The sequence below is a fragment of the Thermobia domestica genome, chromosome 16 (assembly GCF_964235325.1).
Source record: "Thermobia domestica chromosome 16, izTheDome1.hap1.1, whole genome shotgun sequence".
Taxonomy (NCBI): Eukaryota; Metazoa; Arthropoda; class Insecta; order Zygentoma; family Lepismatidae; genus Thermobia; species Thermobia domestica.
Window position 1 is genome coordinate 144,541,145 of NC_137469.1, and position 25,799 is coordinate 144,566,943.

At 35.6% G+C, this 25,799-nt stretch overlaps 1 protein-coding gene across 1 annotated transcript in view; it reads right to left on the minus strand.

The window, feature by feature from the left end:
- Positions 1-2,916: 2,916 nt before the first annotated feature.
- LOC145672646 (ATP-binding cassette sub-family A member 17-like) overlaps positions 2,917-25,799 on the minus strand; it is a 267,984-nt gene continuing 245,101 nt past the window's right edge. Inside the window, exons 5-7 of the mRNA XM_081741809.1 lie at positions 11,748-12,236; positions 8,149-8,422; positions 2,917-3,023 (exon numbers count right to left, since the gene is read on the minus strand). Coding sequence (XP_081597935.1) covers positions 2,917-3,023; positions 8,149-8,422; positions 11,748-12,236 — 870 coding nt within the window. The remainder of the gene's footprint in view (positions 3,024-8,148; positions 8,423-11,747; positions 12,237-25,799) is intronic.

Sequence of the window (25,799 nt, forward strand, 5' to 3'; positions counted from 1 at the left end):
TAAATTGACATATTTTGAGCAGCTACAAGTATAAGTTCAATAATCAAGTAGTTATTTGTATCTGTTATGAAAACAATTTACTGCTCCAGACTACTGATCGCGTCAATAATTGGTTCATTTTTCCGCTTTTGTGTCTCATAATAGCTTTGATCTTCCTCTTTTGTTTATTTAAACCGTTTTGTAGTCTTGCAGTTTGTTCTCGTTTGCTGCAGCTTTACGTTAACGTTCGTTTGTTTGGTAGGTATTTATAACGTGCAGTTGTTTTTCGTTTTGTCGTTAGCTATCATATAAATGAATCTATTGATTTTATTACGATACATGTCCTCATTAAACTTATGAGTCATGTCTATGGTTAGAAATCCATAGATTTATTCCAACATACTGAGCGTAACCTTTTGAACTTCTGAAAATACATATAACCACCTGCATACTTATCACAAACTTCAAATTAATGCCGCCTTGACAAAATAAACACAGGATCTTAGTGTTACCTTGGAAAGGCTGCTTGGAAACTTTACTAAACGTTTGAGCAAAATTGAAGCACGATATTCTCTTATATATGTCTTCAGCAAAGTAGTTGCGAACTTCATACTGATTTCTGCAGAATGTAGACATTGAAAGTTAATTAGCTTGACAGTTCTCTAAGTGATAACTGACACATGGTAGCTAAGTGTAGGCCATAGTCGTTTTTATATCGTTGTTAATGTACTGAAGTTGTTTATATAAGGATTGTCCCAAAAGTAAGTTTAATAGACATATCCATGTTTATTTTATCCATAAAGCAATATAGTTGTGTGATACAGACAATATTTTTCAACGTAGTACCCAAGACAATTGAGGCATTTCGTAAAATGGGTAGTCCTAATTGTTGAGCTAGCTTGCACCGCTATTTCGATATCGCCGCCAGTGGGTTCCAAACTAATAACTAAATCCAAAGAATGTATCAACTGCGGAGACACATCGTTAGTTGGTGGACGTCTATGGAAAAAGCATGATAAAGTCATCAGTGTGCCAAAATTGTGCAGCAAATTTGGGAACGGGATGTGTGACAACAAGAACTGTGCGTGGAATGCCTGACCCACAATCGGTACGAAAAACAAGAAAATATGTATGGTGTATTCGATCCTGGAGAACAAGAGAATCGTTACCGTAGGACAAACGCACGAGTTGGGTTTGTTATATGGAACAGTTAGCCGCGTTATCGACAGTTGCGATTTTACAAAGTGTGTGCCCAATGGATACCATGAAACTTTTCTGAAGAACATAAAATACAGAGAATGGTTGTCGTTCCATTTTGAAGGAATTTGTCATTGGATGGCAGGAGTTCCCTGACAATATTGGTACTGGTGAAGAGCCCTGTGTTCAACAGCTTACCCCCAAAACAAACTATGAGTTTTGCTTCAAAGTCTGAAACTGCAGCACACTTGTAAATTATGGAAATTAATACGCAAAACTTCAAGTACTATATATATAAATACAGGTTTAATAGATTAACAAGATCAAATATAGAACTTGTCGCTCGAACGCTGAATCCATATCAGAAAGCTATTACTCAATATGCCTTACTGTTTCCGTTCTATGGCGATCAAGGGTGAATCCCAAAATTGTTAATTTGGACCACTTCCAGATTGAATAGTTGATTAAGGGAGGAGATAGAACTCCTGGCAAGTTGAATCAATTGCAAAAAGTGCATCCCGATATCTCTTACGTTTTTACTCTACGGAAATCAGTTTTGAAATCGGAAGTAGTAGTGAATTTCAACCACATCAGGTTTTGGTACATTTGTGATGGTATGTACTATTGAGACCCTAAGTGGATTGCAGAAAACCGCTTGTCGCTATCTATTACCATTGTTGTTCTATGCCGATAAATGTTGAAACCAAAAATGCTAATTTGAACCGCTTTAGCATTCAATAGAAGGTTAAGGGAGGAAATAGAATTTACTCCTGGGAAACTAAATCGATTGCAGAAAACTGCATCTCGATATCTTTTACCGCTTTTCTCTATGAAAATCAATATTGAAACCGGAAGTAGTAGTAATTTCAACCACTTCCGATTTTGGTAGAGTATTGCAGGTTATGATGATTTGCTCTCTTGAGACACTGAATCGATTGCAGAAAAGCATATGCCGTTATCTATCACTGTTTCTGTTTGAAAACGATAAGTGGTGAAGCCGGAAATGGCAAATTTGAACTACTCTCGGTTTGAATAGAAGGTTAATGAAGAAGATGGAACCCATCTTTGGGACAATGAACGGTTACAAGAAACAGCATTTCGATATCTCTTACCGTCTTTTCTCTTTTAAAATCAGTATTGAATTCCAAAGTAATTAAATTTGGATTACTTCTGGTTCTGTAGTATTCGGGATAATCATGGTACGTTGCCTTGAGACGCTAAATCGTTTCCAAAAAGATGCTTCTAGCTATTTGTTAGTGCTTTTTGTTCTGTTCAAACCGGAAATGAATAATTGAACCACTTCCAATTTGAATAAAGAATTAACGTAGGAGATGGAACCTATTCTTAGTAGGGCAAATCGATTGCAATTAACCGCATTTCAATATATCATACAATTTTTGCTCTGGTATCTGTCGACAAAGCCGTTTGAAGTCTATAAACGGAAGGTTGGAGTGTAGGAATCAGAGTAAAGCAAGAAATTCAAGATTATTAAGTAGGCTGGCAAAGCAATAGCTACTGTCTTCTAGGATGAGAAGGGTGTGTTATTGATTTATTTCTTGGAGAAAGGAGGAACAACTAATGCAGCTATCTACTGTAACATTGGAACCTTTAAGAGCTGCCATTCGCTGGAAACATCTGGAATTGCTATCAAAGGGTATCCTATTGCTACACGATAATGCTCGGTCATACACTTACTGTCACTTAACTATTTCGACAATTTCATTAAGAGTGTATAGAACATCAACAATATAACTCCTCATCTAGTGACTGCTGATTATCATCTCCCCTCGACCTTGAAAGAACATCTTGAATAGCACAGATTCGTAGTGACGGAGATATCGAAACAGCTGCAATATTGGTTCAACAGTCAAGATTGTATATTTTCCAAAAATGACATTGAGAAGCTCGTCTCACGGTTAACAAATGCCTCAATCACTTGGTGACTATGTTGAAAAATAGTGTTGATTTTAGCATACATTGTACATTGGTTTACGTACAACATGAGATATATCCATTGCAAAGCTACCTTTTAACTTATTTTGGGACGCTCTTCGTATTTAAACTATTTCAAGCTCTTGGAGAACATGTGTCTTGCTTCCAAGTTAAACAATCCGGGAAACAACACAGTTATCGAAAACCAAGATTATTTGCTCGCATTCTGAACTTCTCTTAACTACGCAAAGAATGTTGCATCGATTATCATTGGTCGGTGTTAACAACTTCTGGTACGTGTAAATGTCTCGCTTATATCCACGTACTCTATACGCTTAAACAGCATGCTTCAGACCAATCCATAGATAGTGATGTTGGGTGAACCTATCAACAAATGTCTTATTTTTCTTTCTGCGTAGCATCTCCTGGACGATGTATATTTCAAGGTATTTGGTTCGAACAAACTCAAGTTCATATAGCCGTCTTGCAATGAGTTTTCTATTTCAGTTCCACATACTAGTGTGTACAAATTGGAAGATTGATCAGGAGAACCTAAGCAATTTGAAAAATCTCCCAACCAGATCGCGTGAAGTCTTGTTTGAATTCACTGACTCTAACATAGTTGCTAACTTTGAACCTAGCTTGACTCTTGGAGTTTCATGCGAGTATACATTTTGCACTTCACTCTCTCAAGAGTTCCTCTTTTTGCTGTCTTCCTAAGTCTACAGACCTCATTCTAATTTTACTGCGCTTTTCGCAGTTAACAAATCAGGTTGTGTATCGATTCATTTGTAGTTGTCTAGTAAGTAAAGCGTTTCCATATCGTTACGAACCATATGTCAGAAATGTTCAATTATAGTTGTTTTTACTTCGCTATGAGTTGAATACTTGATGTTATACTCTTCCATTAGCTTCATGACATCTGAGTTGCAAAACTCACTGTCTTGGTCAACTTGCAAATGTTTTGGCATTTAGTTTCCTTTTTTCAACACTGAATGAATGAAATGCATAACTAACGTCCTTTTCGGTTTTATTTTTCACAGAGATTGCCCATACTTTTTTTGGTGAACGTATCGATAATGATAAGCAGGTACTTGTAAATTCTGTTTAATTTTAAGAGGTCTTCGAGATACCTGAGTCTGTCCCCACAATATCAGCCATCCATAGATCGTAGATGCCTTTGTTATAATAGGATACCCACGATAATGGCATCAAGCAGGTCTATGATGCTCAAAAGCAATCTGTTCACATACTGACAAGTAAACCTTACGTTTGGGTGAATCGAGTTACTGATTGAGACACACATGAGAAAGTAGTACTAAATGTGGTCAGGATTTCAGTGAAATTGTAGGTGCGCAGCTCCAGTTGTTTAGGAGATACAGCTACCAGAACATCACATGGAAGTACAGAATAGTCTTCATACAGTTGGAGCTAAAAGCCCTGTAAGACCTCTTGTAACGACAAAAGGTGAAAAACAAATATATGGGTATATATTAGGACTAGGGAAAAGTCATATAGTAAGGGTACACCTGACGGCAGCCATCTTGAAATCCGCCATTTTGAATTAATGTTAAGTTTTTAAAATAGGAATAGGGTCACGTGATACATGATTTAAGGCACAAATTTAATCAGAAGAACAATGGTGACGTTAATTTTGATTTACGCGCAATTGGTAAAAAGTTACAGGGAAATCAAATATTGTTGCAGCATATGTATTAGTCCTTTACCCCACCTTGTAAATTTTGTGTTAATGATAATAATTAAATAAAAAGCAGGTGGATAAATATTAGGTCTATGGTAAGAGTTGTCTTGATGGCGGCCATGTTCAAATCCGCCATTTTGAATCAGACAAAAGTTTTAAACAAAACGCATAACAGTGACACCTTATTAATAGCAAATTTTACCATAAATCCAACGGTATAACCATTTTTGCTTTATCATTAACTAGCATTTGTTATTGCATAAACAAGTTGCTAATTTAAGGAAAAATGACCAAAATGGAATTGAGTCATAATTGAACTTGGGTCTTTCTTCCAGAAAAGTCCTCAATTGGTACAATCAATATGTAGTTCAGAAAAGAGTGCATGACTTGCACAAATGCTCTGCTCACAGTGAGCACACCTAACTGATTCAAAATGGCGGATTTTAACATGGCCACCATCAAGGCAACTCTTACCATAGACCTAATATTTATCCACCTGTTTTTTTATTTAATTATTATCATTAACACAAAATTTACAAGGTGGGGTAAAGGACTAATACATATGCTGCAACAATATTTAATTTCCCTGTAACTTTTTACCAATTGCGCGTAAATCAAAATTAATGTCACCATTGTTCTTCTGATTAAATTTGCGCCTTAAATCGTGTATCACATGACCCTATTCCTATTTTAAAAACTTAACATTAATTCAAAATTGCGGATTTCAAGATGGCTGCCGTCAGGTATACCCTTATTATATGACTTCCCCCTAGTCCTAATATGTACTCATATATTTGTTATTCACCTTTTGTCGTTACAAGAGGTCTTACAGAGCTTTTACCTCCAAGTGTATGAAGACTATTCTGTACTTCCATGTGATGTTCTGGTAGCTGTATCTCCTAAACCCCTGGAGCTTCGCACCTACAACTTCACTGAAATACTGACCACATTTAGTACTACTTTCTCATATGTGTCTCAGTCAGCAACTCGATTCACCCAAACGTAAGGTTTACTTGTGAGAGTATTATTTACCAAGATGTTAGTAAGGTAATTAATAAGTTGATGGCAATTGGATGCTATGCAGGGAAAAATTGTTGCTTCTACTATAATTATGTCATACACATGGACGTTATATTCATTCTAATCAATTTCTTCATCCAATGGAGCGCCCATAGTTAGAGATCCTTCGTATAAACCAAGTGGTACGCTATATCTTAAGTGTTCTTTCTGATTGTATATTTCAAAGACAGGGAACTTCTTATGCTTCTTCCTAAGCCACGCAAAGCCTACAACACTCATCTTGCCCTCGAAATGGGAAGTGTTCATATCAAATAGTTACGTCTTATCAGTCCCTGGCTGTCTAATGTCTCTTCCCTCTTGCATATAGAAAACAGCTTATTTATTTGAACGCTGTGTAAGCTCTTGATGTCAACTTTAAGATCTCCTTTATGCTATAGACCTTATTATTATTATTATTATTATTATTATTATTATTATTATTATTATTATTATTATTATTATTATTAATATTATTATTATTATTATTATTATTATTATTATTATTATTATTATTATTATTACTATTATTATTATTATTATTATTGTGCTTAGCTTTTAACTTAGTAAACTTCGTATTGATATCTATATTCAGTTTGGCTGCACTTCACTAACGAAGTTCTCCATACTTTCTTGTATATTCCATAGCTCTGTTACATTTGATATAAGGTTCAATTTCGTTTGTACGGTCGCGAATTCATATATATTGGCATGTTTGTTGGGTAAGGTGACTAGGGTAGTTTGTAATACTAGTGTAGCTTGTATTGCTCTCGTTGAGCCGTTTTTCAATGTCGGCATAAGCTTACCTTGAGCCTTCTAAGCTTTTGAGCTCGACTTGAAGTGAAGATAAAATTTAATCTCCTATATGGACTAATACAAACTTGAAGAGTTCCTGAATGCACTGCTTTAGTTTAGTGTGAAGCTTCTTTAAGACAGAATTGCGGTTAGGCTCTCTCTAGGGTGAGCAGAAGACACTTGATGGAAGTGTCTCATTCTCATCCTTCAACGTGTTGACGATATTAGATAAAATCTGTACACTTTTAACACCAATTTCAATGTTTTTAACAGTGAATCGTATTGCTTGTATTGCCTGGGAAGTGGGAAACGTCTTATCTCTTCAGTGTGACTTAAGCATTCCCTAATCTCTCAAGATTGCTTGTCGAAATTTGCTTGGAGAATTACTAGATCCTTTTCTCTAAACATACTTTTTCCAGAGACGCAAATTCTGTTTCAATCATGGCTACAATGGGATTCAACGAGATTAAATCTTCTAATGAAATCTTTTCGTTTTACGTCCTATGGTTATATACACTAAATAAGACGGTGATGACGAGAATGAATATCTGATTAAATGAAGAAATATCTCTTGAATATCGTTTATCTTCCCTTTCACACCGCTTATCCATACATTAAGAAGACATAAGAATTGATCTTTTGAACATCGTCTATCAATTTTAATTTTTTTCGTCTCTTAATGTTTATCACATAGTTCTATAAAATTTGTCTCGTATCGTTTATCAAATACTTTAGATAACATGTAAATTACTCTCTTGGACATTGTCTATCAATTGTAGTCTCTTTCTTTTACCGTTTATCACATCATTTAGACCTCTAAGTTAGTCTCTTTAATATTGTCTATCAATCTTAGTTTCTTTTCTTCCCTCTATTGCCATGCATCAGATACATTTAGAAGACGTGTAAAACGCTTTCTTGAACATTGGTAATCCCGTTAATTGCATACATTTAAAAGACATATAAGTTGCAAATGACATTGGGACCAAGAATTCTGGGTAGACTCTAAATTTTATGAAGCCACTTTAGCTGTTAGAGAATAGAAAAAAAGGAAACAGAATCAAAAGATAAATCAAATTTTGCTGAAAATTGTATGTGCATTTTTTGAGAAGACATTAATAAAAAGGAAATTATTAGCTAATACAATGATAATAACGCAATATTAAATTACATTGTCTTTGCTCTATATAACTATAAAATACTAGAAAGAAATTCTTTCCCTAGTTCCCTCAAAACGTTGATAATTTAAAGTTTTAGCTTAATGTATGACTCATATATAAAATAAACCATTATGATGGATCAGAAAAAGACTTTAATTTATACCAAGTATTTAAATATTTAGTATGTTACGTTAATAGACAAAATCAGCAAATCAATTCCTCTATAATTTAATGTTCTGAAAAGTATTCAGTCATTTATTGTATACCTTGTATAGTGTACGTACTTCACAATGTACACACATTATAACTTGCGGTATGGCTTTGACTTACCTAAAGCGAAAAAGTTCATAAGCAGATCAGTATTGCTGAGAACTGGTATTAGAGGTATTACAATGATTATAAAAACCATATAACAAGCAAAATCCCAGATGAAGTATGACAGCCAATACACAAAAGGTTCGACTCCCATTATATATTGCAAATCCTTGAAGCGAGTTGATTTTTCTCTTGCAGGAAACATAACAAAACTACTGACCAGTAGTAGCACACCAAACGATATGTCAATCAGAATATTCAATAAATTTTTGAAAATCATGTATAAGTGCTGTAATGAAGAATATGATATTAACTAAATATGAGTTAAAGGCAACAAAATTTAGGAATCGCCTACAGAAATATACATCAGTAGATTTAAAATTTATAAAAATTTGAAGGCTTCAGCATTACGCGAGTACATGTTGCTTTCTGAAGAGTTACTGTTGAAATTAACTTCTCTTCCCCATTAATTTAGGCTAATTTCTCTTTCTGTTTATTTATTTATTAACTAACTAGGGTAAATGTACCAATTTTCTCGTCAGTGTTGCAGTAAACGTCAATTTTAGACTATACCTGTAAAAATATGAGAACTTCTGATGAATAGATAACAGAACGATAATACTTCGATATGCATAGCATTGTAAGTAGCTTATTGATTCCTAAAGCCTTTCTATTTCAAGTGTGACGTTGCTAGCGCTGCTATCGATGTGTGCTTTCCTTACCACCCTCAAAAGTGTAGGAAAGAGTTGCTATGGCCAGGATCCTTCAATAGTTGGATGCAGACAGAGTTGTCATTTCGAATTCTTTCCAAGGCTTAGCCATTCTAAGTAGCTTACGATCTTCACTCGCGTGGGTGTGGCCGAAGTATATTTCACATATTTCTCAAGGGCACAGTTGAAATAGACAGGCTCTACTACCATACAATTTCGTGAAGTAACCATCTCTCTTTCTCAACAAGTTTCAGCTCTCAATCTTTTATTATTATTATTATTATTATTATTATTATTATTATTATTATTATTATTATTATTATTATTATTATTATTATTATTATTATTATTATTATTATTATTATTCAACAGGGGAATAGCAACAGGCCTAAATCTCCAAGAACGTGATATATACAGTACAATGCTAATTACTAGAGCAACCCACATTATGCTTTATTTTTTGTTTAATTATGCTTTATTTTTTTCCAAATTATGCTTTATTGTTAATTTCAATCATTGTTTTACATTAATCGTGTATAATGTATAATATTTACTATATATTAAATATTCTAAATATCTTGATCTATTTATTAATATTTCATGAACCAATTTCTTTCATATTTATTTCTACTTAATGCACTGTAAGGAGATATCTGCTCGAGTCAGTTTTTCTTATTACTTGTGTGCACCTTAGAGGTGCGTACATACGGAAAGGGAAAGTAAAAGATACCACCAAAAAGTACAGAAAGTGCTCAAGTACATAACAGTACAGTGTGTGGAAAGTTTTCTTCTTCTTTTAGTTTTATCTCCACATCAGTGCTGCCAACAAGTTGATAGAAAAAGTCGCTAAATAGCACATGAAATGACCAATTTTGGGTGAAAAAGTCGCTAAAAAAATCATTCGTGGAATTTCGTCTCTCTCTCTCCCTCACACACACACACACACAACCCCCATATATATATATATATATATATATATATATATATATATATATATATATATATATATATATATATATAAAATAAGTATGTGTGTGTGTGTAAGATACGTTATCAATTCAATCCATAGTACTATTTACGCTACAAAAACGTAAATCGAAGAATCTCAGAAATATATACATGTATATATATATATTTCTACTTCATGACCAATTCACTTCAAAGAAAACAAAAATGAGTTTAGAACAATGAATAAAAGTAAAAGTCTACAATGAATCGTACTTCACTTCTACCGGCTTGCTATTGGTAATATATTATTTATGCCTCTAAATAGAAGCTCTGCAAACTAAAGGACATTAAAGTTTGGAGTTGGTCCCTGTAGGAGCACAGGATATAACAGCAATCAAAGCAAGAATATGGAGATAAATAGTATGTACTTTTTTAGCTCGTCAACCTTGCGCTGATTCAAATAACCGAGAGGAAAACAAACATGTATCTGAACTGATTCGAACTAATAGTACTTGGTTATTGGACAAATTATTTACAGCACAAAAGTCTCTAGATTTGTAAGTAAGTCGCCAAATTGTCATTGAAAAATCACCAAAAAAGTCGTTAATCGGAAAAATTATTTTTTGTCGCTATCCTGGAAGTCGAATCCCCTAGATTTAGCGACTTTTCCCCCAAATTGGCAACACTGCTCCACATCAAAGGATTACACCGAAAAGAAGTTTACAGGTATAAAAATAAGCTTTTTCTTGTTCCATTGTTACGTTCTCAATGATTTTGCATTGTAAATATTGGTTTTAAAAATATTAATACAGTATGTTAAACTTGCAATTAAACAGAATTTTTCAAGAATTGTGCTATATATTTTAAATGTTTTATGCTTTATTTTCTAAAATTATGCTTTATTATGCTTTTAAAATTAGTTTCTTCTGGACCCTTAGACAACCACAACCATGTTTAAAGTACCAATCATACATGTAAATCGCTATTATGCTTTTTATGCTGTTTGGTTTCTCTACTAATTACATAAACGTTAACTCTATGTACAGTATTACTCTGAATTTTTTTAAAAAAAATGAATTTTAATCAGTTTATGTAGACGCTAATTCCTTTGTCGATCACTTTCAAAAATTGATAAATTGAACACATGTGTAAAGGATTCTACCTGCCTCTGAAATTCTTCTTAGGGAAAAGTAAAATATCCTCACGTCTAACTGTAACTAACGCTTAGAAGGCACGATTCAAAGTTTACAGAAGAGAACCCAATGTTTCTAATACCGTACAAAGAGCTATTTATGATTTACGTTACAGTTCAGGAATTAACCCATTTGTTCCCAGAACTCAAAATTTTGTTCAATTTCGATAGTATTGATACTTTAGGGTTAGATAGCACTCACATGAACAATTTTGCGGACAAAATATTTTTCTGGTAATTTGTAACAATGTGACTTACCGCCCCAAAGCTTGGACGGTGGGAGGGCACGGTTTTAAAATATTTAACATGTTGTCGTATATTATACATGAATTTTAAAATTTGGTACTTCTATCAATACAGTTGTACTAGTTTTGTATTGATAATCCAAATTATATTAAATCCATAATTTGACTTTCAGGGGTGTACCTGAAAACATGGCTACAGTAATATTTAGCACAAACTCACAAAATTTGGGCAGAACTATGGGAGTAATAGTGAGTGCTCTACTATTAATGTGAGCCCCATATCATCTTTCTAAACTAGAGAAGATTCTGTTAGATGAAATGTTTGATTCTAATGTTTAAGCAGTAAATCTCTGAATAGATAAAAAATCTTTAAGAGCACAAGTACAGGAAACAGACAAAGATCTAGTTTTAAAATCATGAAGTGTTAAGAACTTTTCAACGCTAATCTAAAACTTTAAAACAAGCCACAAGAGTATAACTAAAAACTGTAATTTTATCACATACACAATGAATACTTACAGCTTGCTTTAGTCCAAGTGGTTCTGTTATAGCTGTTATAGTATAATTATTGTTTCCAGTAAAATATCGAAGCAACACATTCATGATTAAATTCAAGGATTCAGGTGCAGTGTCAAGTCTGAATGCAGAATGAAAGATTGCAACGGATGGGTTGCCGTTTGTTAAATCAAAGTCAGCAGCAGTTAAGTATCGCAATCGATAATAAAGTGGATCTTTCTTTTGAGCTTTAATAGCATTATTTATAATGTTTGATGATTCTTTAGGAGCATTTTTCAATATATTCGGTTCTATTTTAAAATAAATAGTTTCGTTCAACAATTCCTTGTATATATCTCGAAGTATTTCAGCATCATCTTTAACTACACACAGAATATACGTCCCCTTTAAATTCCAAAATGAGAGAGTCTTTGGGTATGTAGCATCACTCTCAATAATCATACCAGTTGAATAATATATCATCAAACACATTAAACCAAGTAGTATAAGAGCCTGTAAGTAATACATAAGTACATACATGAAAATAATTAACAAACACATGAAAGTTGATGAAAGATCACTTCTACTATATTCTTAACACATTTACGGTTTCAAAATTGAACACGGTATATGAAGACGAAACAGTGGACGTAAAAAGAAAAACTAGTCAACGAAAACCTAACCAGACAGCATCATACACATACTGCTAATAACACCCCTTAAAGCACAGCTAATTTTTACCGTTTTACTTTGCTTATCAAATCATCGTCACCTAAGACAACTGACAGGGTTAGCATAGATGATTCATTCGTTTCGAAAAAGCTATATTTTCAAAAGTATTACACGTACCCACAAGATAGATATATGAATTGGTGTTGGAGCACCAATCTATTTGATTTCCGATCGGCAGTGGCAGTGTGGCAGTGTGGCAGTGCTGCAGTACGAGATTAGTATCTTTCGAAAATAGAGAGAAAGCAAAGAAAACTTTTTTGTGTGTTTGAATATGCCAGATGTTCGTCTATTATTGCTGGGTACCGCACTTTCGGAAGAGAGTATGGAAAAGAACCGTCATGTAAACAAAGCATTTTGCAATGGTATCGGCAACTCAAGTACACTGGTTATTAGTGCAAAGAGAAAAGCACCTGTCCTACCAGATCTCCTGATTTAACGCCCTGCGACTTCTTACTGTGGATATGCCTTAAGGACCTTGTTTACGTACCTCCAGTACCGCAATCCTTAGTCGAGCTCAAAGCATGCATCAGTGCTACAGTGGAGAGAATTGACAGGATTATGCTACAAAGTGTATAGAAAGAGTTCGAGTATCGTCTGGACGTGTATTATGTCACCAAAGGGGCACATATTGAACACACTGCCGGATCCAAGGGGGCGGAGGGGGCAACCGCGCTCCCCCAAGATCTGGTTTTTACTTCCAGCATATATCGTTGGGAAATACGAATATGGTCTTTTCTCGAACAATTCAATCTGAGTGACAAGCCTAGCAGAGTCTAATCAAAGTGTGTGGTACTTATAGTACTTAATACAGGCATATTTGAAGTGTGAATACTTCTGTCCCTAGTTCCTTGGAGTGGTCACCACTAGCCTCAAAGCAGCGGGAATATGATTCATTCATTGAACGAACAGCTGGAGGAAGGAGGGTAATACATTCACTCTTTGAACTAAAAATGTATATTTTAAAATTGTTTCGTAGAGAAAGGATATGGAAATAGAATTCAATCCCGAAACTTCAAGTACCTTTACCTTGAATAAAGAAAAATATAGTATCTTCAGCGCTCCTTACCGAAAAGCTCTCTCAATCTGAGACTTTTCGGTTGGTTGACTGATTGATATGTATTTACGTCATTCGATGAAAGCGACGCTTTACAGAACGAGAACTAGAATTTAAAGTTGGATCTGACCCACTGTACTGCGTTCTATGCTCACTCACCGGGAATCAAACCACATAACCTCACGCATCAAAGATCAAAGATACGTTCGCTAGCTACTAGATCAACAAAGAAAGCCGTGACTTTGGGTTCAACACGGAGACATTAGGAAGGGACCAGGGATTCATTGTGACTTTTAATGGCATTTCATTTTTTCTTTAGATATAGCACAAGCTGTTATATAAAAGACAAAGTCCTGAGTGAATAATTGATTGCACAGGCCAAACCGCTCAAGCTAGAAGAATTCGGACAGTAGTTAAGATTTGTGACGTAGGGTATCACTAAGGAAGAATTTCTTAGAAATTCAGAGAAAGGAAGGAGGCATCTCTCCGGATCCCTTAAGGATGGAGACTTGAAATTTGGTATTTGGATGTCTAATTTTAAATAATTTGACACGCGTTTCAACGTTATTTTGATGCTTCAGTAAAATGGGGAAAAGGGTGGAAATAAAAAGGGACAAGATTTGTAATTATTATAATAAGATATCAATATCTAAGAATCTTTGAAGGTTAGAAACATGAAATTTGGTGTCACTGAAAATAATTCAATACGTATTTCAGCATTTTTGGTATCTTACCTAGAAGGAAAGAAAAGGGATGGAAATTATTATTATTATTATTATTATTATTATTATTATTATTATTATTATTATTATTATTATTATTATTATTATTATTATTATTATAAGATGTCCATATCTCGGAATCCCTTACGGTTCGAGACATAAAAGTTGGTAGTTTAGTTTTTCATTTAAAATAATTAAACATGTATTTGAGCGGTTTTTTTTTTTGGCACTTATCATAGAAGGGAAGGGAGGAAAACTCGGTTTAGTTCACTAAAATGCCCTTCGAGGTGTTTAAATTTCGTGACGGAGTTTTAGTTCAATCCAATTCTATATGAAAAAGAGAGAAGGAAATCGCGAAATATTGTACCACAATACACGTAGGAGCATTTGCTATATCGTACGAGGCCGTATGCAGAGCAAATTGGGGGTATGGGGGCGAAGCCCTACCCAGGCGAAGGTCAGTATAATATAATTTTATTGTTATTGTAAGCATAGCTATAATTATACTGTGTTTCTAAAAATTGCATTTAAGAAATTACCTAATAGAGCCAATTTCCGACCTCCTATTCCTGTCTGGTCTAATGTTTTTTTTTTTTTTTCATACTCATTTATACCACTGCAAAAGCGGTGTATTCGGACAAAATACCCTGCCTATACAGAGCATCAGCCGAAAGAACATTGTCAACACTAAAAATGTTGAGGACATGGCTACGATTCCGGTTGAGTACAGATCGACTTAACGGTTAGGCACTACTATATACGCACCGAGACAAACGTAGATTACAATCGTGTCATCTACAGGTTTGCTAGGAACAAATGCAGATTTGAGTTCGTGCTGTAACTTTCAGAGAGATGGACTGCAAGCTGACTAAAGCCGTTGTGTGTTTTCCGCCTGTCGATTTTTTTTTTTTTTTTTTTTTTTTGCACGTAATTACTGTATTTTCAACTCGAGGATATTTCCCAAAAGTCATGAGTCTGAATTTAAAGTTTAACTTCTTGGATGTATCTAAATCGCAAACAAAATCACGAAAGATGAACGAACTCGAAGAAAGTTTTTGAAATTGCTTTTTTTTTAATCTTTAACTGAAACAAAATGGCACAACTACAATTGTAAAAAGAAAATGTACCGATATATACAGATGGTGATCAGAAAAATGGAAACACCTGTAGTTGGCAACACATCAGATGTATGGGTTGGCAGTGGTGTCGTGGCGCCCGCAGCGCCGGACCGCTGGTGGTGGTGTGTTAAGTCGGTCTCCATACTACGTAAGGCGCAGTGGAACAGCAATGTCCAGTGGCTGCAGCAGACGGAGGTAGTGCAAAATGGGAGACCTCTCAGATTTTCAAAGAGGGCAAATTGTTGGTGCGCGGTTATGTGGAGTGAGTGTGACGGCAGTGGCTACTGTGTTAGGTGTGTCGCGTGGGACAGTATCGAAGGTGATGACGGCCTACACAACACACGGGAAAACCATATCGGGGAAGCGGAACAGTGGGCGGAAAAAATCATGAGTGACAGATCACGCCGGGTATTAAAGCACATTGTCACGGAGAACCGTCGTGCCACTGCGGAGCAAGTGACGGAGGAACTCAATCAGCACCTCCCCACCCTGTTTCGACAATCACAGTCTGCAGCGAATTACATGACATGAACTTACGGGGTCGTGTTGCACGGGCCAAACCACTCATCAGGGAGCATAACGCTTTCGCACGCCGCAAATGGTCCCGCGACCATGCAACTTGGACCGTTGAGGACTGGAAACGTGTGATATGGTCGGATGAGTCATCCTTCACCCTATTCCCAACCACGGGCCGTGTTTATGTGTGGAGAACGCCCAAAGAAGTTTATGATCTGCAGTGTCTCCGCCCAACTATGAAACTCGGTGATGCTGTGGGCCGCCATATCATGGTTTTCATTGCGTCCTGTAATCACACTTAGCGGACGAATCACTGCTAACGATTATGTCGCAATTTTAGGAGACCACTTGCATCCTATGGTCCGGATGTTGTTCCTGCGAATGACGCCATCTTCCAGGATGATAATGCACCCATTCACACAGCTCGCGTTGTTGCAGCGTGGTTTGCGGAAAATCGGGATGAAGTTCAACACCTCCCCTGGCCCGCCCAATTCCCAGATCTCAACATAATTGAACATCTGTGGTCCGTCTTGGAAACACGACTCCGGCGACGATTTCCCTCTCTCACAGAACTGGCCGATGCCCTGCATGAGGAATGGTGTAAAATTCCACTTGCTACCATTCACGACCTCTATGCCTCCATCCCGCATGTCGCATCATGTCGCATCAAGGCTGTTCTGAAGGCGAAAGGTGGCCCGACACCATATTAATCTGGTAAGTTGCAATTTCGTTCAGGTGTTTCCATTTTTCTGATCACCATCTTTAGGCTATATTATATTTTTAATAAACAGTTTTACTCGTATATTATATATATCAGAGCGGTCCAAATGGCGGCCCTCGGGCCGCTTCCGGCCCGCCAAACAGTTTTCTGCGGCCCACAAGGCTCTCACGACATACAATTGTTATTACTGATAATATTTTCATTTATGTTCATTCTTTTAATGTTTCCACTCTTCCACTCCACTCTGAGATAATTGTGTAAACTTTTAACTTAATTCGCTAAATTCAATTATTTTATTAAATTACATTATCAACGACAGAATCATGAACTTTTGAAAATTCATCGGAAGAAAACTTTGATCAAGATTGTACATTCTCAGACAGCTATTGTAAACACATATTTGTTAATAAACACGACTAGTTTCCTCAATCCCTTTCCGTACTTCAAGCATAGCCTGATACTTCCCGATTCTTTGAACTCCAAAGTCATCATTCTTCAGCGACACAAAATCAAGGGGGACACAAGAACAAAGAGTATTCGCCACGAAGTTGAGGAAGATGCAGGATCATCGGAGACAAGCAGATCCCAGCATTGGAGGACGATCGACTCCATGTCCAAGGAATACCATTCTGCCGGTTCATCGCCGCACACGCTTTTGAGTTTGCTAGTTGAGACTAGTGGAATGAATGTGTAAGAGGACAGCCCAAAGACGCATTATCGGAGAGACGTATCACAGAGAGAACGCGACGCCCCTAGCAGTCCAGCAGGATTGAATTCCAGTTGTTGGCTGTTACAGAACATCCAGGTTCCTCCAGGGCAAACCCTTCATCGTAACAGATGACCAGGACGATGTGATGGTTGGAATTATCAGGCTAGTGCTCATTCCTATTTCTTAATCCTTTCTCTCTCACTTCTTTCCCACAACTAAAGTGCTGCCAAAATGTCTTGAGCCGTGGCAAAAATGCGAACTAAAGCTCACACCCCGACACACCCACGCGTTGAGCCAACATGGGTTCAGCAGCTGCTAAGCGAGAGAGCCTTATTGAAAGAGAGTGGAATTCCTTCAGCCGATAGCAGCGCCTGAAACGGAAGACTGGGTGTCAAGTCAACGTGCTATATTTATAGTTATTTTTCAAAATAAGAAACATTTGAATTTTATTTAAATTCAACCACAATTTTACAGTTAAGTACCGTGTTGTGTATCAGTTTCATCCCCATTTGGTTACATTCATTTAATAAGTATTTAGAGCTATAACTGATGGCACAGCACTGGCACATGGTAGGAGATGCTGAAGGATCCCAATATTTACATTAGCCCTCCAGGACATGTACTAGATGCTTTAAGATCCCAAATGTTCAAATACTTTACATGTACTTACCGGTACATGATGGAGATGCTATGAGGCTTATGCCGTTGTAACGATTCCAAATTTCTAAATATTTTTCAATAGTTAACAGTTTCGATAGATAAGTCAGGTACTGTAGATATTTTAAAAGATAATAACGATGCATTTTGAGTAATATGTACAGTGTAATTTATAATTTTTGCTGAGTGAAATTGAGTAGAGTTGCTTTCAGTGTAAGATATTTATTATAAATGTGATTTTGAAAATAACAATAATGGAGAATACTAGTGCTATATCTTCTGCCTTAGATCGTTTAGTAGAACCCCCAGATTTTCTGGCAAATTGAACGAGTCAGTTCATTTATTTTTTAGTCATTTTGAGGATTTTTCTGTCCTTCATAACCTACGTGATATACATAAACGTCATTTGTTGCAACATTGTTTGGAAAATGGGGCTCGCGCTTTCTTATTAGCTTTACAATCAACCGCAAATTATGACAATCTCATCTATGTTCAGATTAAGAAGAAATTAATAGAGGCTTATGAAGGTAATATAGTTTCGTAAGTTATAGAGCAAGAAATGAGGAATAGGGAACAGCCCGTTTCTGAACCTGTTTTAGATTACATTTTTCATAAGTGGAAATTACTACTCGAGTACGATCCGAAGATGCCAGTGACCGAGCAAATTAACTTGATAATCGATCGGTTATTGCCTTCGTTCTATTCTGTATAAGACTGGTATTGAGTTAGCAAAATCCTTATTTTTAGAGGAAAGAGTTAATTTTCTTGTCAGCATGCGTAGTCAGCGATCGAAGTCCTTGACAATAACAGACGAATACAATATACATCCTGTTGGTAATAATGCTATACAGCAAAAAGAAAATACTTTAGATGTAAAGACTCAGAACGTAAATGAAACTGTAAGTCAGCCTGCAGAAAAAATACCTTGATAGCTCAGTTAGACGATATCAAAGTCCAGTTACAAGATCTCGTGCAACGGACTGCGCTTGCAAAAGTTTCTCATGCACACAAAGGAAAATCTGTCTGTATACAATCTTATGAGCGTTCGCGTTTAGAGCGAAGAAATCCCATTCATGCATCCTTCACTTCCTCCGCTCATTCACAGCCTCTTGCTTCTGTCAATGCAGTCAATGTAAATGAGATTGTTAAGTCGAATAATAGGAATAAAGTAGACAGTAATATGTGTAATAAAATTAGACATAGTAAGCGATATTATGTTCATATTCAATATGAAGCCAATTTGCGTCATTTTAAAGTATATATTGACAGTAAGCTGCATTTATTTCTATTGGATTCAGGCAGCACTATTAGCATAATTTCTGGTAATAGTTTAAGTAATAAGCATAAAATACTCAAAGGAACGACTTTTATTCGTGGCGTCACTGGAAATTCTCAAGAAACTGATCAAATCGCTTTAGTGAAATTTAGATTAGGAGGGCAGTATTTTACGCATCCTTTTAGAGTGTATAAAGATTTTCCGTATAATAGTATAATTGGCCAATATTTATTGAAAAATCATCTTGTGATGGTTGATCAGAATAAGAATCCTTTTAGTTTTGTTAAATTTGGTATTCCTCGAAGAGTTGAATTACCGCCATACGTATCTTTTGATGAAATTTCTAACCATATAGCGAAATTATATAAATCTCAATTTTTAGTGGCTCGCTCTGTTGTTTTACCTCCAAATTCAAGTGTTCAGGTTACGTTGAAAAAAATGAAACATCTTGCAGGTACTCACAATTTACTTGTTCCTAAATAGTTAATAGATACGCAGGCAGAAATTTTTGTGCGTAAATCAGTTGTAGACGAAATTCATCCAGTAATTTCTGTAGTTAATCCTACCAAAAGTAAACTTTACTTGAAAAAATATGTTGTTTTGGGTTTTGCCGAATATGTTATCAGTGATACCAACTTCAAGAAACAAAATAGCACTAACAATAAGGTTCATCAAGCCAATGCAGTAGATACAAAATCTTTTCCTGAAGGTTATGATAAATATCGTGTAAATGTTATCCCTGAATTGTTGCCACATCAACAACAGCAATTATACGACTTAGTAGAGGAATTTTATTCTAGTTTCTCTTGGAATGAATTTGATTATGGTTGTGCTAAGGGATATAAAAATAAAATTGAATTAGTAGACAATATTCCGGTAAATAGACCTCAATTTGTCATCCCATTTCATCTACGGGATGAGATCGAAAAACAAGTAGATATTTTATTTTAAGTAAGATCATAGAGCCTAGTATTAGTCCTTATAATTCTCCGGTAATGCTAGTTAAGAAGAAGAATGGACAATATCGAACTATAGAAGATGGGAGATACATAAATAAAAAAAGGTTCCTGACAGTTTTTCGGTTCTTTCTATCGAGGATAGTTTGACTAATTTGAGAGGACACAAATATTTATGTTCTAGTGATGTTTTCGGAGCATTTTTGAATATTCCCCTCACTGAAGAATCAAAATCTATTACAGCCTTTTCGATTCCGAACCTCGAATCGTACCATTTTAATTTTCTGCCTCAGGGTGTTAAGACATCTACTAATGGTATGAATAGATTAGTGAAACTCACCTTAGAAGGTCTTCCACAAGATAAAATATTTGCCTATGTTGACGATTATTTTTGGTCGAGTGATAGTTTTGATGAAATTGTGCAGTTAACTCGTATGTTGCTTGAAAGAAATTGGTTTAAAGCTTTCCCCAGAAAAAACAAAATTGGGATATTTTTCATCAGATGTTTTAGGTCACACTGTTTGTAAAGATGGTTTGTCTATTTCAAAACGAATAATTAACTCAGTTTCGAACTATCAACGTCCTAAAACAAAGAAACAGGTCAAAAGTTTTTAGGATTGGCTTCTTTTGTTCGTTCATATTTACCTAATTTCAGTCAATTGGCAGAAGCGATACTTGCTATGTTAAAAAAGATGCTCCTTTTCGCTGGAAGGAAGCACAGGAGACAGCATTCAATAATAGCAAACAATCCATCATTTCAGCAGCATGTTTAATGAGATACAAGCCTGATTATCTTTCGTATCTCTATTTTGATGCTAGTAAGGTCGCTCTTTCTGGATTAATCAAACAGCCTTAAAATTCACCTGACGACACACATTTAGTACCCATTAGTTATTGTAGTCGTGCAAAGTCTCCTAGTGAGAGAAAATTGCACCCATATCAGCTTGAATTACTAGCATTATTATATTCTTTACGTTCATTTAGGTATTTTCTCTTGGGACGTCATTTTTATTTGAAGACAGATTGTCATAGTTTACTTTACTTGAAGCAAACAAAGAATGCAAGTAAAATTTCCAGATGGTTGAGTAAAATTGAATCGTATCGTTTTACTATTTCACACATCAGTGGCTACACTAACATAGAGGCAGATGCCATTTCACGTTTTTCTAACCCCCCTAGAGATTTGGAAGACGAGAAAAAGAATCAAGAAGATCCGAAAATTTTGTTAACTCAAAATACAAATTTATTTTCAATTTTAGATGAGAAAAATCTGGCAACAGAACAGCGTAAAGATCCGTTCCTTAAAGACATTTTTTCTTGGCTGGAACAGAAAGAAGATAGAAATCCTAAAATTGAACGCCAAGCGTTATATTTTACTATTAAGGATGGAATTTTGTATAGAAAACAGAAGACTTCTCACGGTATAAAATTTTTGGTTGCAGTTCCTACTTCTTTGCGTTATAAAGTTTTTAATGCTAGTCATACGTCTGTATTGGGATCATCTCATTCTGTTTATTCTAAAACCTATGATATGTTAGTAAAAACAGTGAAGAACATGAAGAAATATATATATTAGAAGTGTCGAGAAGGTACGACTTATTAAGTATCGAAATCGAAAATTGATTCTCCGTATGGTACATTGCTTACTTATCCCTCAGTCCCCCCTTCTATCGCGTCCACATAGATGTAGCTGGGAATTATTCCCCCAGTAATATGTTGAATCACAAATACTTGGCAATAGTAGTAGACAGTTGTACCAGATACATAATTGCAGATTCCCTTCCTGATGTTACAACAAGTACTTTGGCTTCGTTTCTTTATCATAAAGTAATTTTAAAGTTTGAAATTTTCTATGAAAATGTTTTAGACAAAGGCAGTGAATTCACTAGTGGACTATTTAAAGAATTATGTGCTATGATTGGTGCTAAAATGCTTTTTGTAAATGTACATGGGCATTACAGTAATGGTGTTTGTGAAATTAGTATTAGAAACATAGAACAACGATTGAAATCAGCTTTATGTGACAAAGATTTAGGAGAATGAATTGACTTATTACAACCTATAGTTTTTTCGCTTAACGTCACCAAGAATTTATCGTCTCAAATTTCACCATTTGAATGTATTTTTGGTTTCAAACCTAGGTTACTTCATCAGGCAATTTTAAATACCCCGTATCAATACGAAGATAATGCCATTCGTTTACAGCAACTACAAGAGATTAGGGATAGAGCGCAGGAAAATCTTTATAAACGTCACAAAACGGCGACAAAATTTTTTGACAAAAGACATATGAAACCTGTTTTTAAAGAAGTAGAAAAAGTTTGGATATTGGACACTACAAGGAACAAAGGTCACGCCAAAGCATTCAGCGGAAAGTTCATTGGTCCAGCCATAACTGAACGGGTGGAAAATCCAAATTCATATTTTGTTAAGTACAAGATCGCTCGAGGATCTTACAAGATAGAGAGTATAGCAGTCCGGAAATTGAAGAAGTTTAATGAGAAGGAAACCCGGAAGAGGAAGACAACCTTGAACACTTTGACGAAGAGATGCCTATCAACGTCTGCACGGAAGACCATACGATGAAAAAGAAGAAGACGAGACGCGAATACCATCAAGGACCACCAATTGAAGAGATTTTCAACCCCAGGGGACAATGTTTAGAGGAAGAAGTTTTCAGCCCTTCTTTTCACATCAAGGATGTTGTGATTGCCGATAATCTACCAACGTGAGCAACTATAGGGAAGAATTCCACACAAGAAAAACCGATATTTGCTTGTAATACTGCCATCAATCAGAAAATTAGTATTTATATAGGTAATATAGTGGACATAAAAGCAGATGCCGTAGTAAATCCGATGAATAAAACTTTAACTACTTTAGGTGGTGCAGATAAAGCCATTCAAGACGCAGCTGGATCTGAATTTTTAGAAGAGTGTTTGGCTATATCATCATTGAAGCCAGGAGAAGAGAAGATTGCCAATGGTTATCGTTTACCAGCTAATTATGTAATTATGACATGTGAACCACGGAATTCAGACACGAAGATTTTACGAGAGACATATAAAAATTGTTTTAAAGTAATGTTGGAGAATGATCTTTCTACAATTGTACTACCTAACATTTCGACTGGAGCATTTACATTTCCGAAGTTAGAAGTTGCCAAAATTGCCCTGGCTACAACAAGAATATTTTTAGAGGAACACCTTGATGACGTAGACCGTGTCGTATTTTGTATTTATGATAGAGAGAATTGAGACATTTATCAGCGATTACTCCCCATATATTTTCCCATTGATGAAGAACCTGTTAGTCCGTATATCCGCACGTAACTTGTATGTAGATTACTTTTCTTGAAGATTGGATTGTGGATAGGAACATCTTGTAGATGGATGATGAATTTTCTTTTAGCACTGGCCATGCTTAAAAGTTAGTTTATCTTGGTTTTGAATTGTGCATCCAAATCTACCGGTAGAACACTTTGAAACGTAGAACACCTTGAAACTTGAAGTACTTCAAAGAGTTGAACAAGAAATTTTCGAATCACCAGGTTATTTACGATCAGCTAGCCTCGCTAACAAATTTGGAACACGTTGGTATCTTCAAGAATCGTAGCATTTCATTTGATTTGACTGCGCATGATTACAGAAGTTTCTTTCTTTTATTTTCTTTTGAAATGTGAGTGTGTGAAGAATGAAGAAAATCAACGACACGCATATGGATAAATGTTTTGATGGACTCATTAACAAGATGTTAGAAGATTGAAGTAAAGATTGCAAGAACCATGCTCCATCCTTTTAGATGTCTTGGATTCGAAGCCATGATTGATGTCCAGGATTCGATGCCCGAAGAGGACAAGATTTAAGAAGAAAGAAGATGAACATAAGAAGAATTTATATGTTAGTTAGGGTTATAGGTTATATGTGGTGAATAGTTCTGTCGTGCTGATTTCATATAGTTTGATTACAGCCAGTGTATGGGGTTATAACCACATCTTGGAATTCTTTTCCAGTCTACGGACGCTTTAAGCCTAAATAACTTAAAGCTCATTTTTCTCAAACTGAAATCAGTATTCTTCATGTGCAATCTAACTTTACTATCTTTGGTTAGCTAGATAGTATTGCAACGTTTTTTTCTTCTCTCGTATTAATCACGTTTGATATTGAAGGTATTTTCTACATTAGAAGAACATATATATATATATATATATATATATATATATATATATATATATATATATATATATATATATATAGAGAGAGAGAGAGAGAGAGGTCTACATTGGATTTTGCTTTATTTATGAAATATTTATTTATTTGATTATGATTTTTCATTATACGTTTTGATAATCTATATTAGTGATAATTGAATTCATTATTATTCCTACCTTTCATTTCCCATCCATGAGCACTAACGGAACTCCACACCAACATTTTAAAACACATGTCACTCACAATGATATTATGCAAGCACTAATGTTTATTTTTCATTTTCTTACTTTACATCTTCCCAGAGACACAGTCCTTACACGCACAAGGTCACCTACTGAACTACATGGACTGTCTCAGAATCACACACTCAGCAGTTTGCGATGTATGATTCAAATTCAAAACAAACAATATGTTACACAAAGAACTTTTTATCTTCAACATTTTTTTGAATTTCTTCAATATTCTTTTCTTTTTTTTTTGCACTACGAAAAATTAAAATTTTCGTGTACTTCCAGTTTCAAGGGGGGAGGGTGAAGTAATTGTGTATTAGATGTGAAGTGACCATGAGCTAATTGTGTAAACTTTTAACTTAATTCGCTAAATTCAATTATTTTATTAAATTACATTATCAACGACAGAATCATGAACTTTTGAAAATTCATCGGAAGAAAACTTTGATCAAGATTGTACATTCTCAGACAGCTATTGTAAACACATATTTGTTAATAAACACGACTAGTTTCCTCAATCCCTTTCCGTACCTCAAGCATAGCCTGATACTTCCCGATTCTTTGAACTCCAAAGTCATCATTCTTCAGCGACACAAAACCAAGGGGGACACAAGAACAAAGGGTATTCGCCACGAAGTTGAGGAAGATGCAGGATCATCGGAGACAAGCAGATCCCAGCATTGGAGGACGACCGACTCCATGTCCAAGGAATACCATTCTGCCGGTTCATCGCCGCACACGCTTTTGAGTTTGCTAGTTGAGACTAGTGGAATGAAGGTGTAAGAGGACAGAACAAAGACGCATTATCGCAGAGACGTATCACAGAGAGAGTTCGACGCCCCTAGCAGTCCAGCAGGATTGAGTTCCAGTTGTTGGCTGTTACAGAACATCCAGGTTCCTCCAGGGCAAACCCTTCATCGTTACAGATGACCAGGACGATGGTTGGAATTATCAGACTAGTGCTCATTCTTATTTCTTAAATACATCCTTTCTCTCTCCCCTCTTTCCCACAACTAGTCATTTTTCAAAATTAGAAACATTTGAATTTTATTTAAATTCAACCAAAATTTTATAGTTAAGTGCCGTGTTGTGCATCAGTTTCATCCCCATTTGGTTGCATTCATTTAATAAGTATTTAGAGCTACAACTGATGGCACAGCACCGGCACAATATG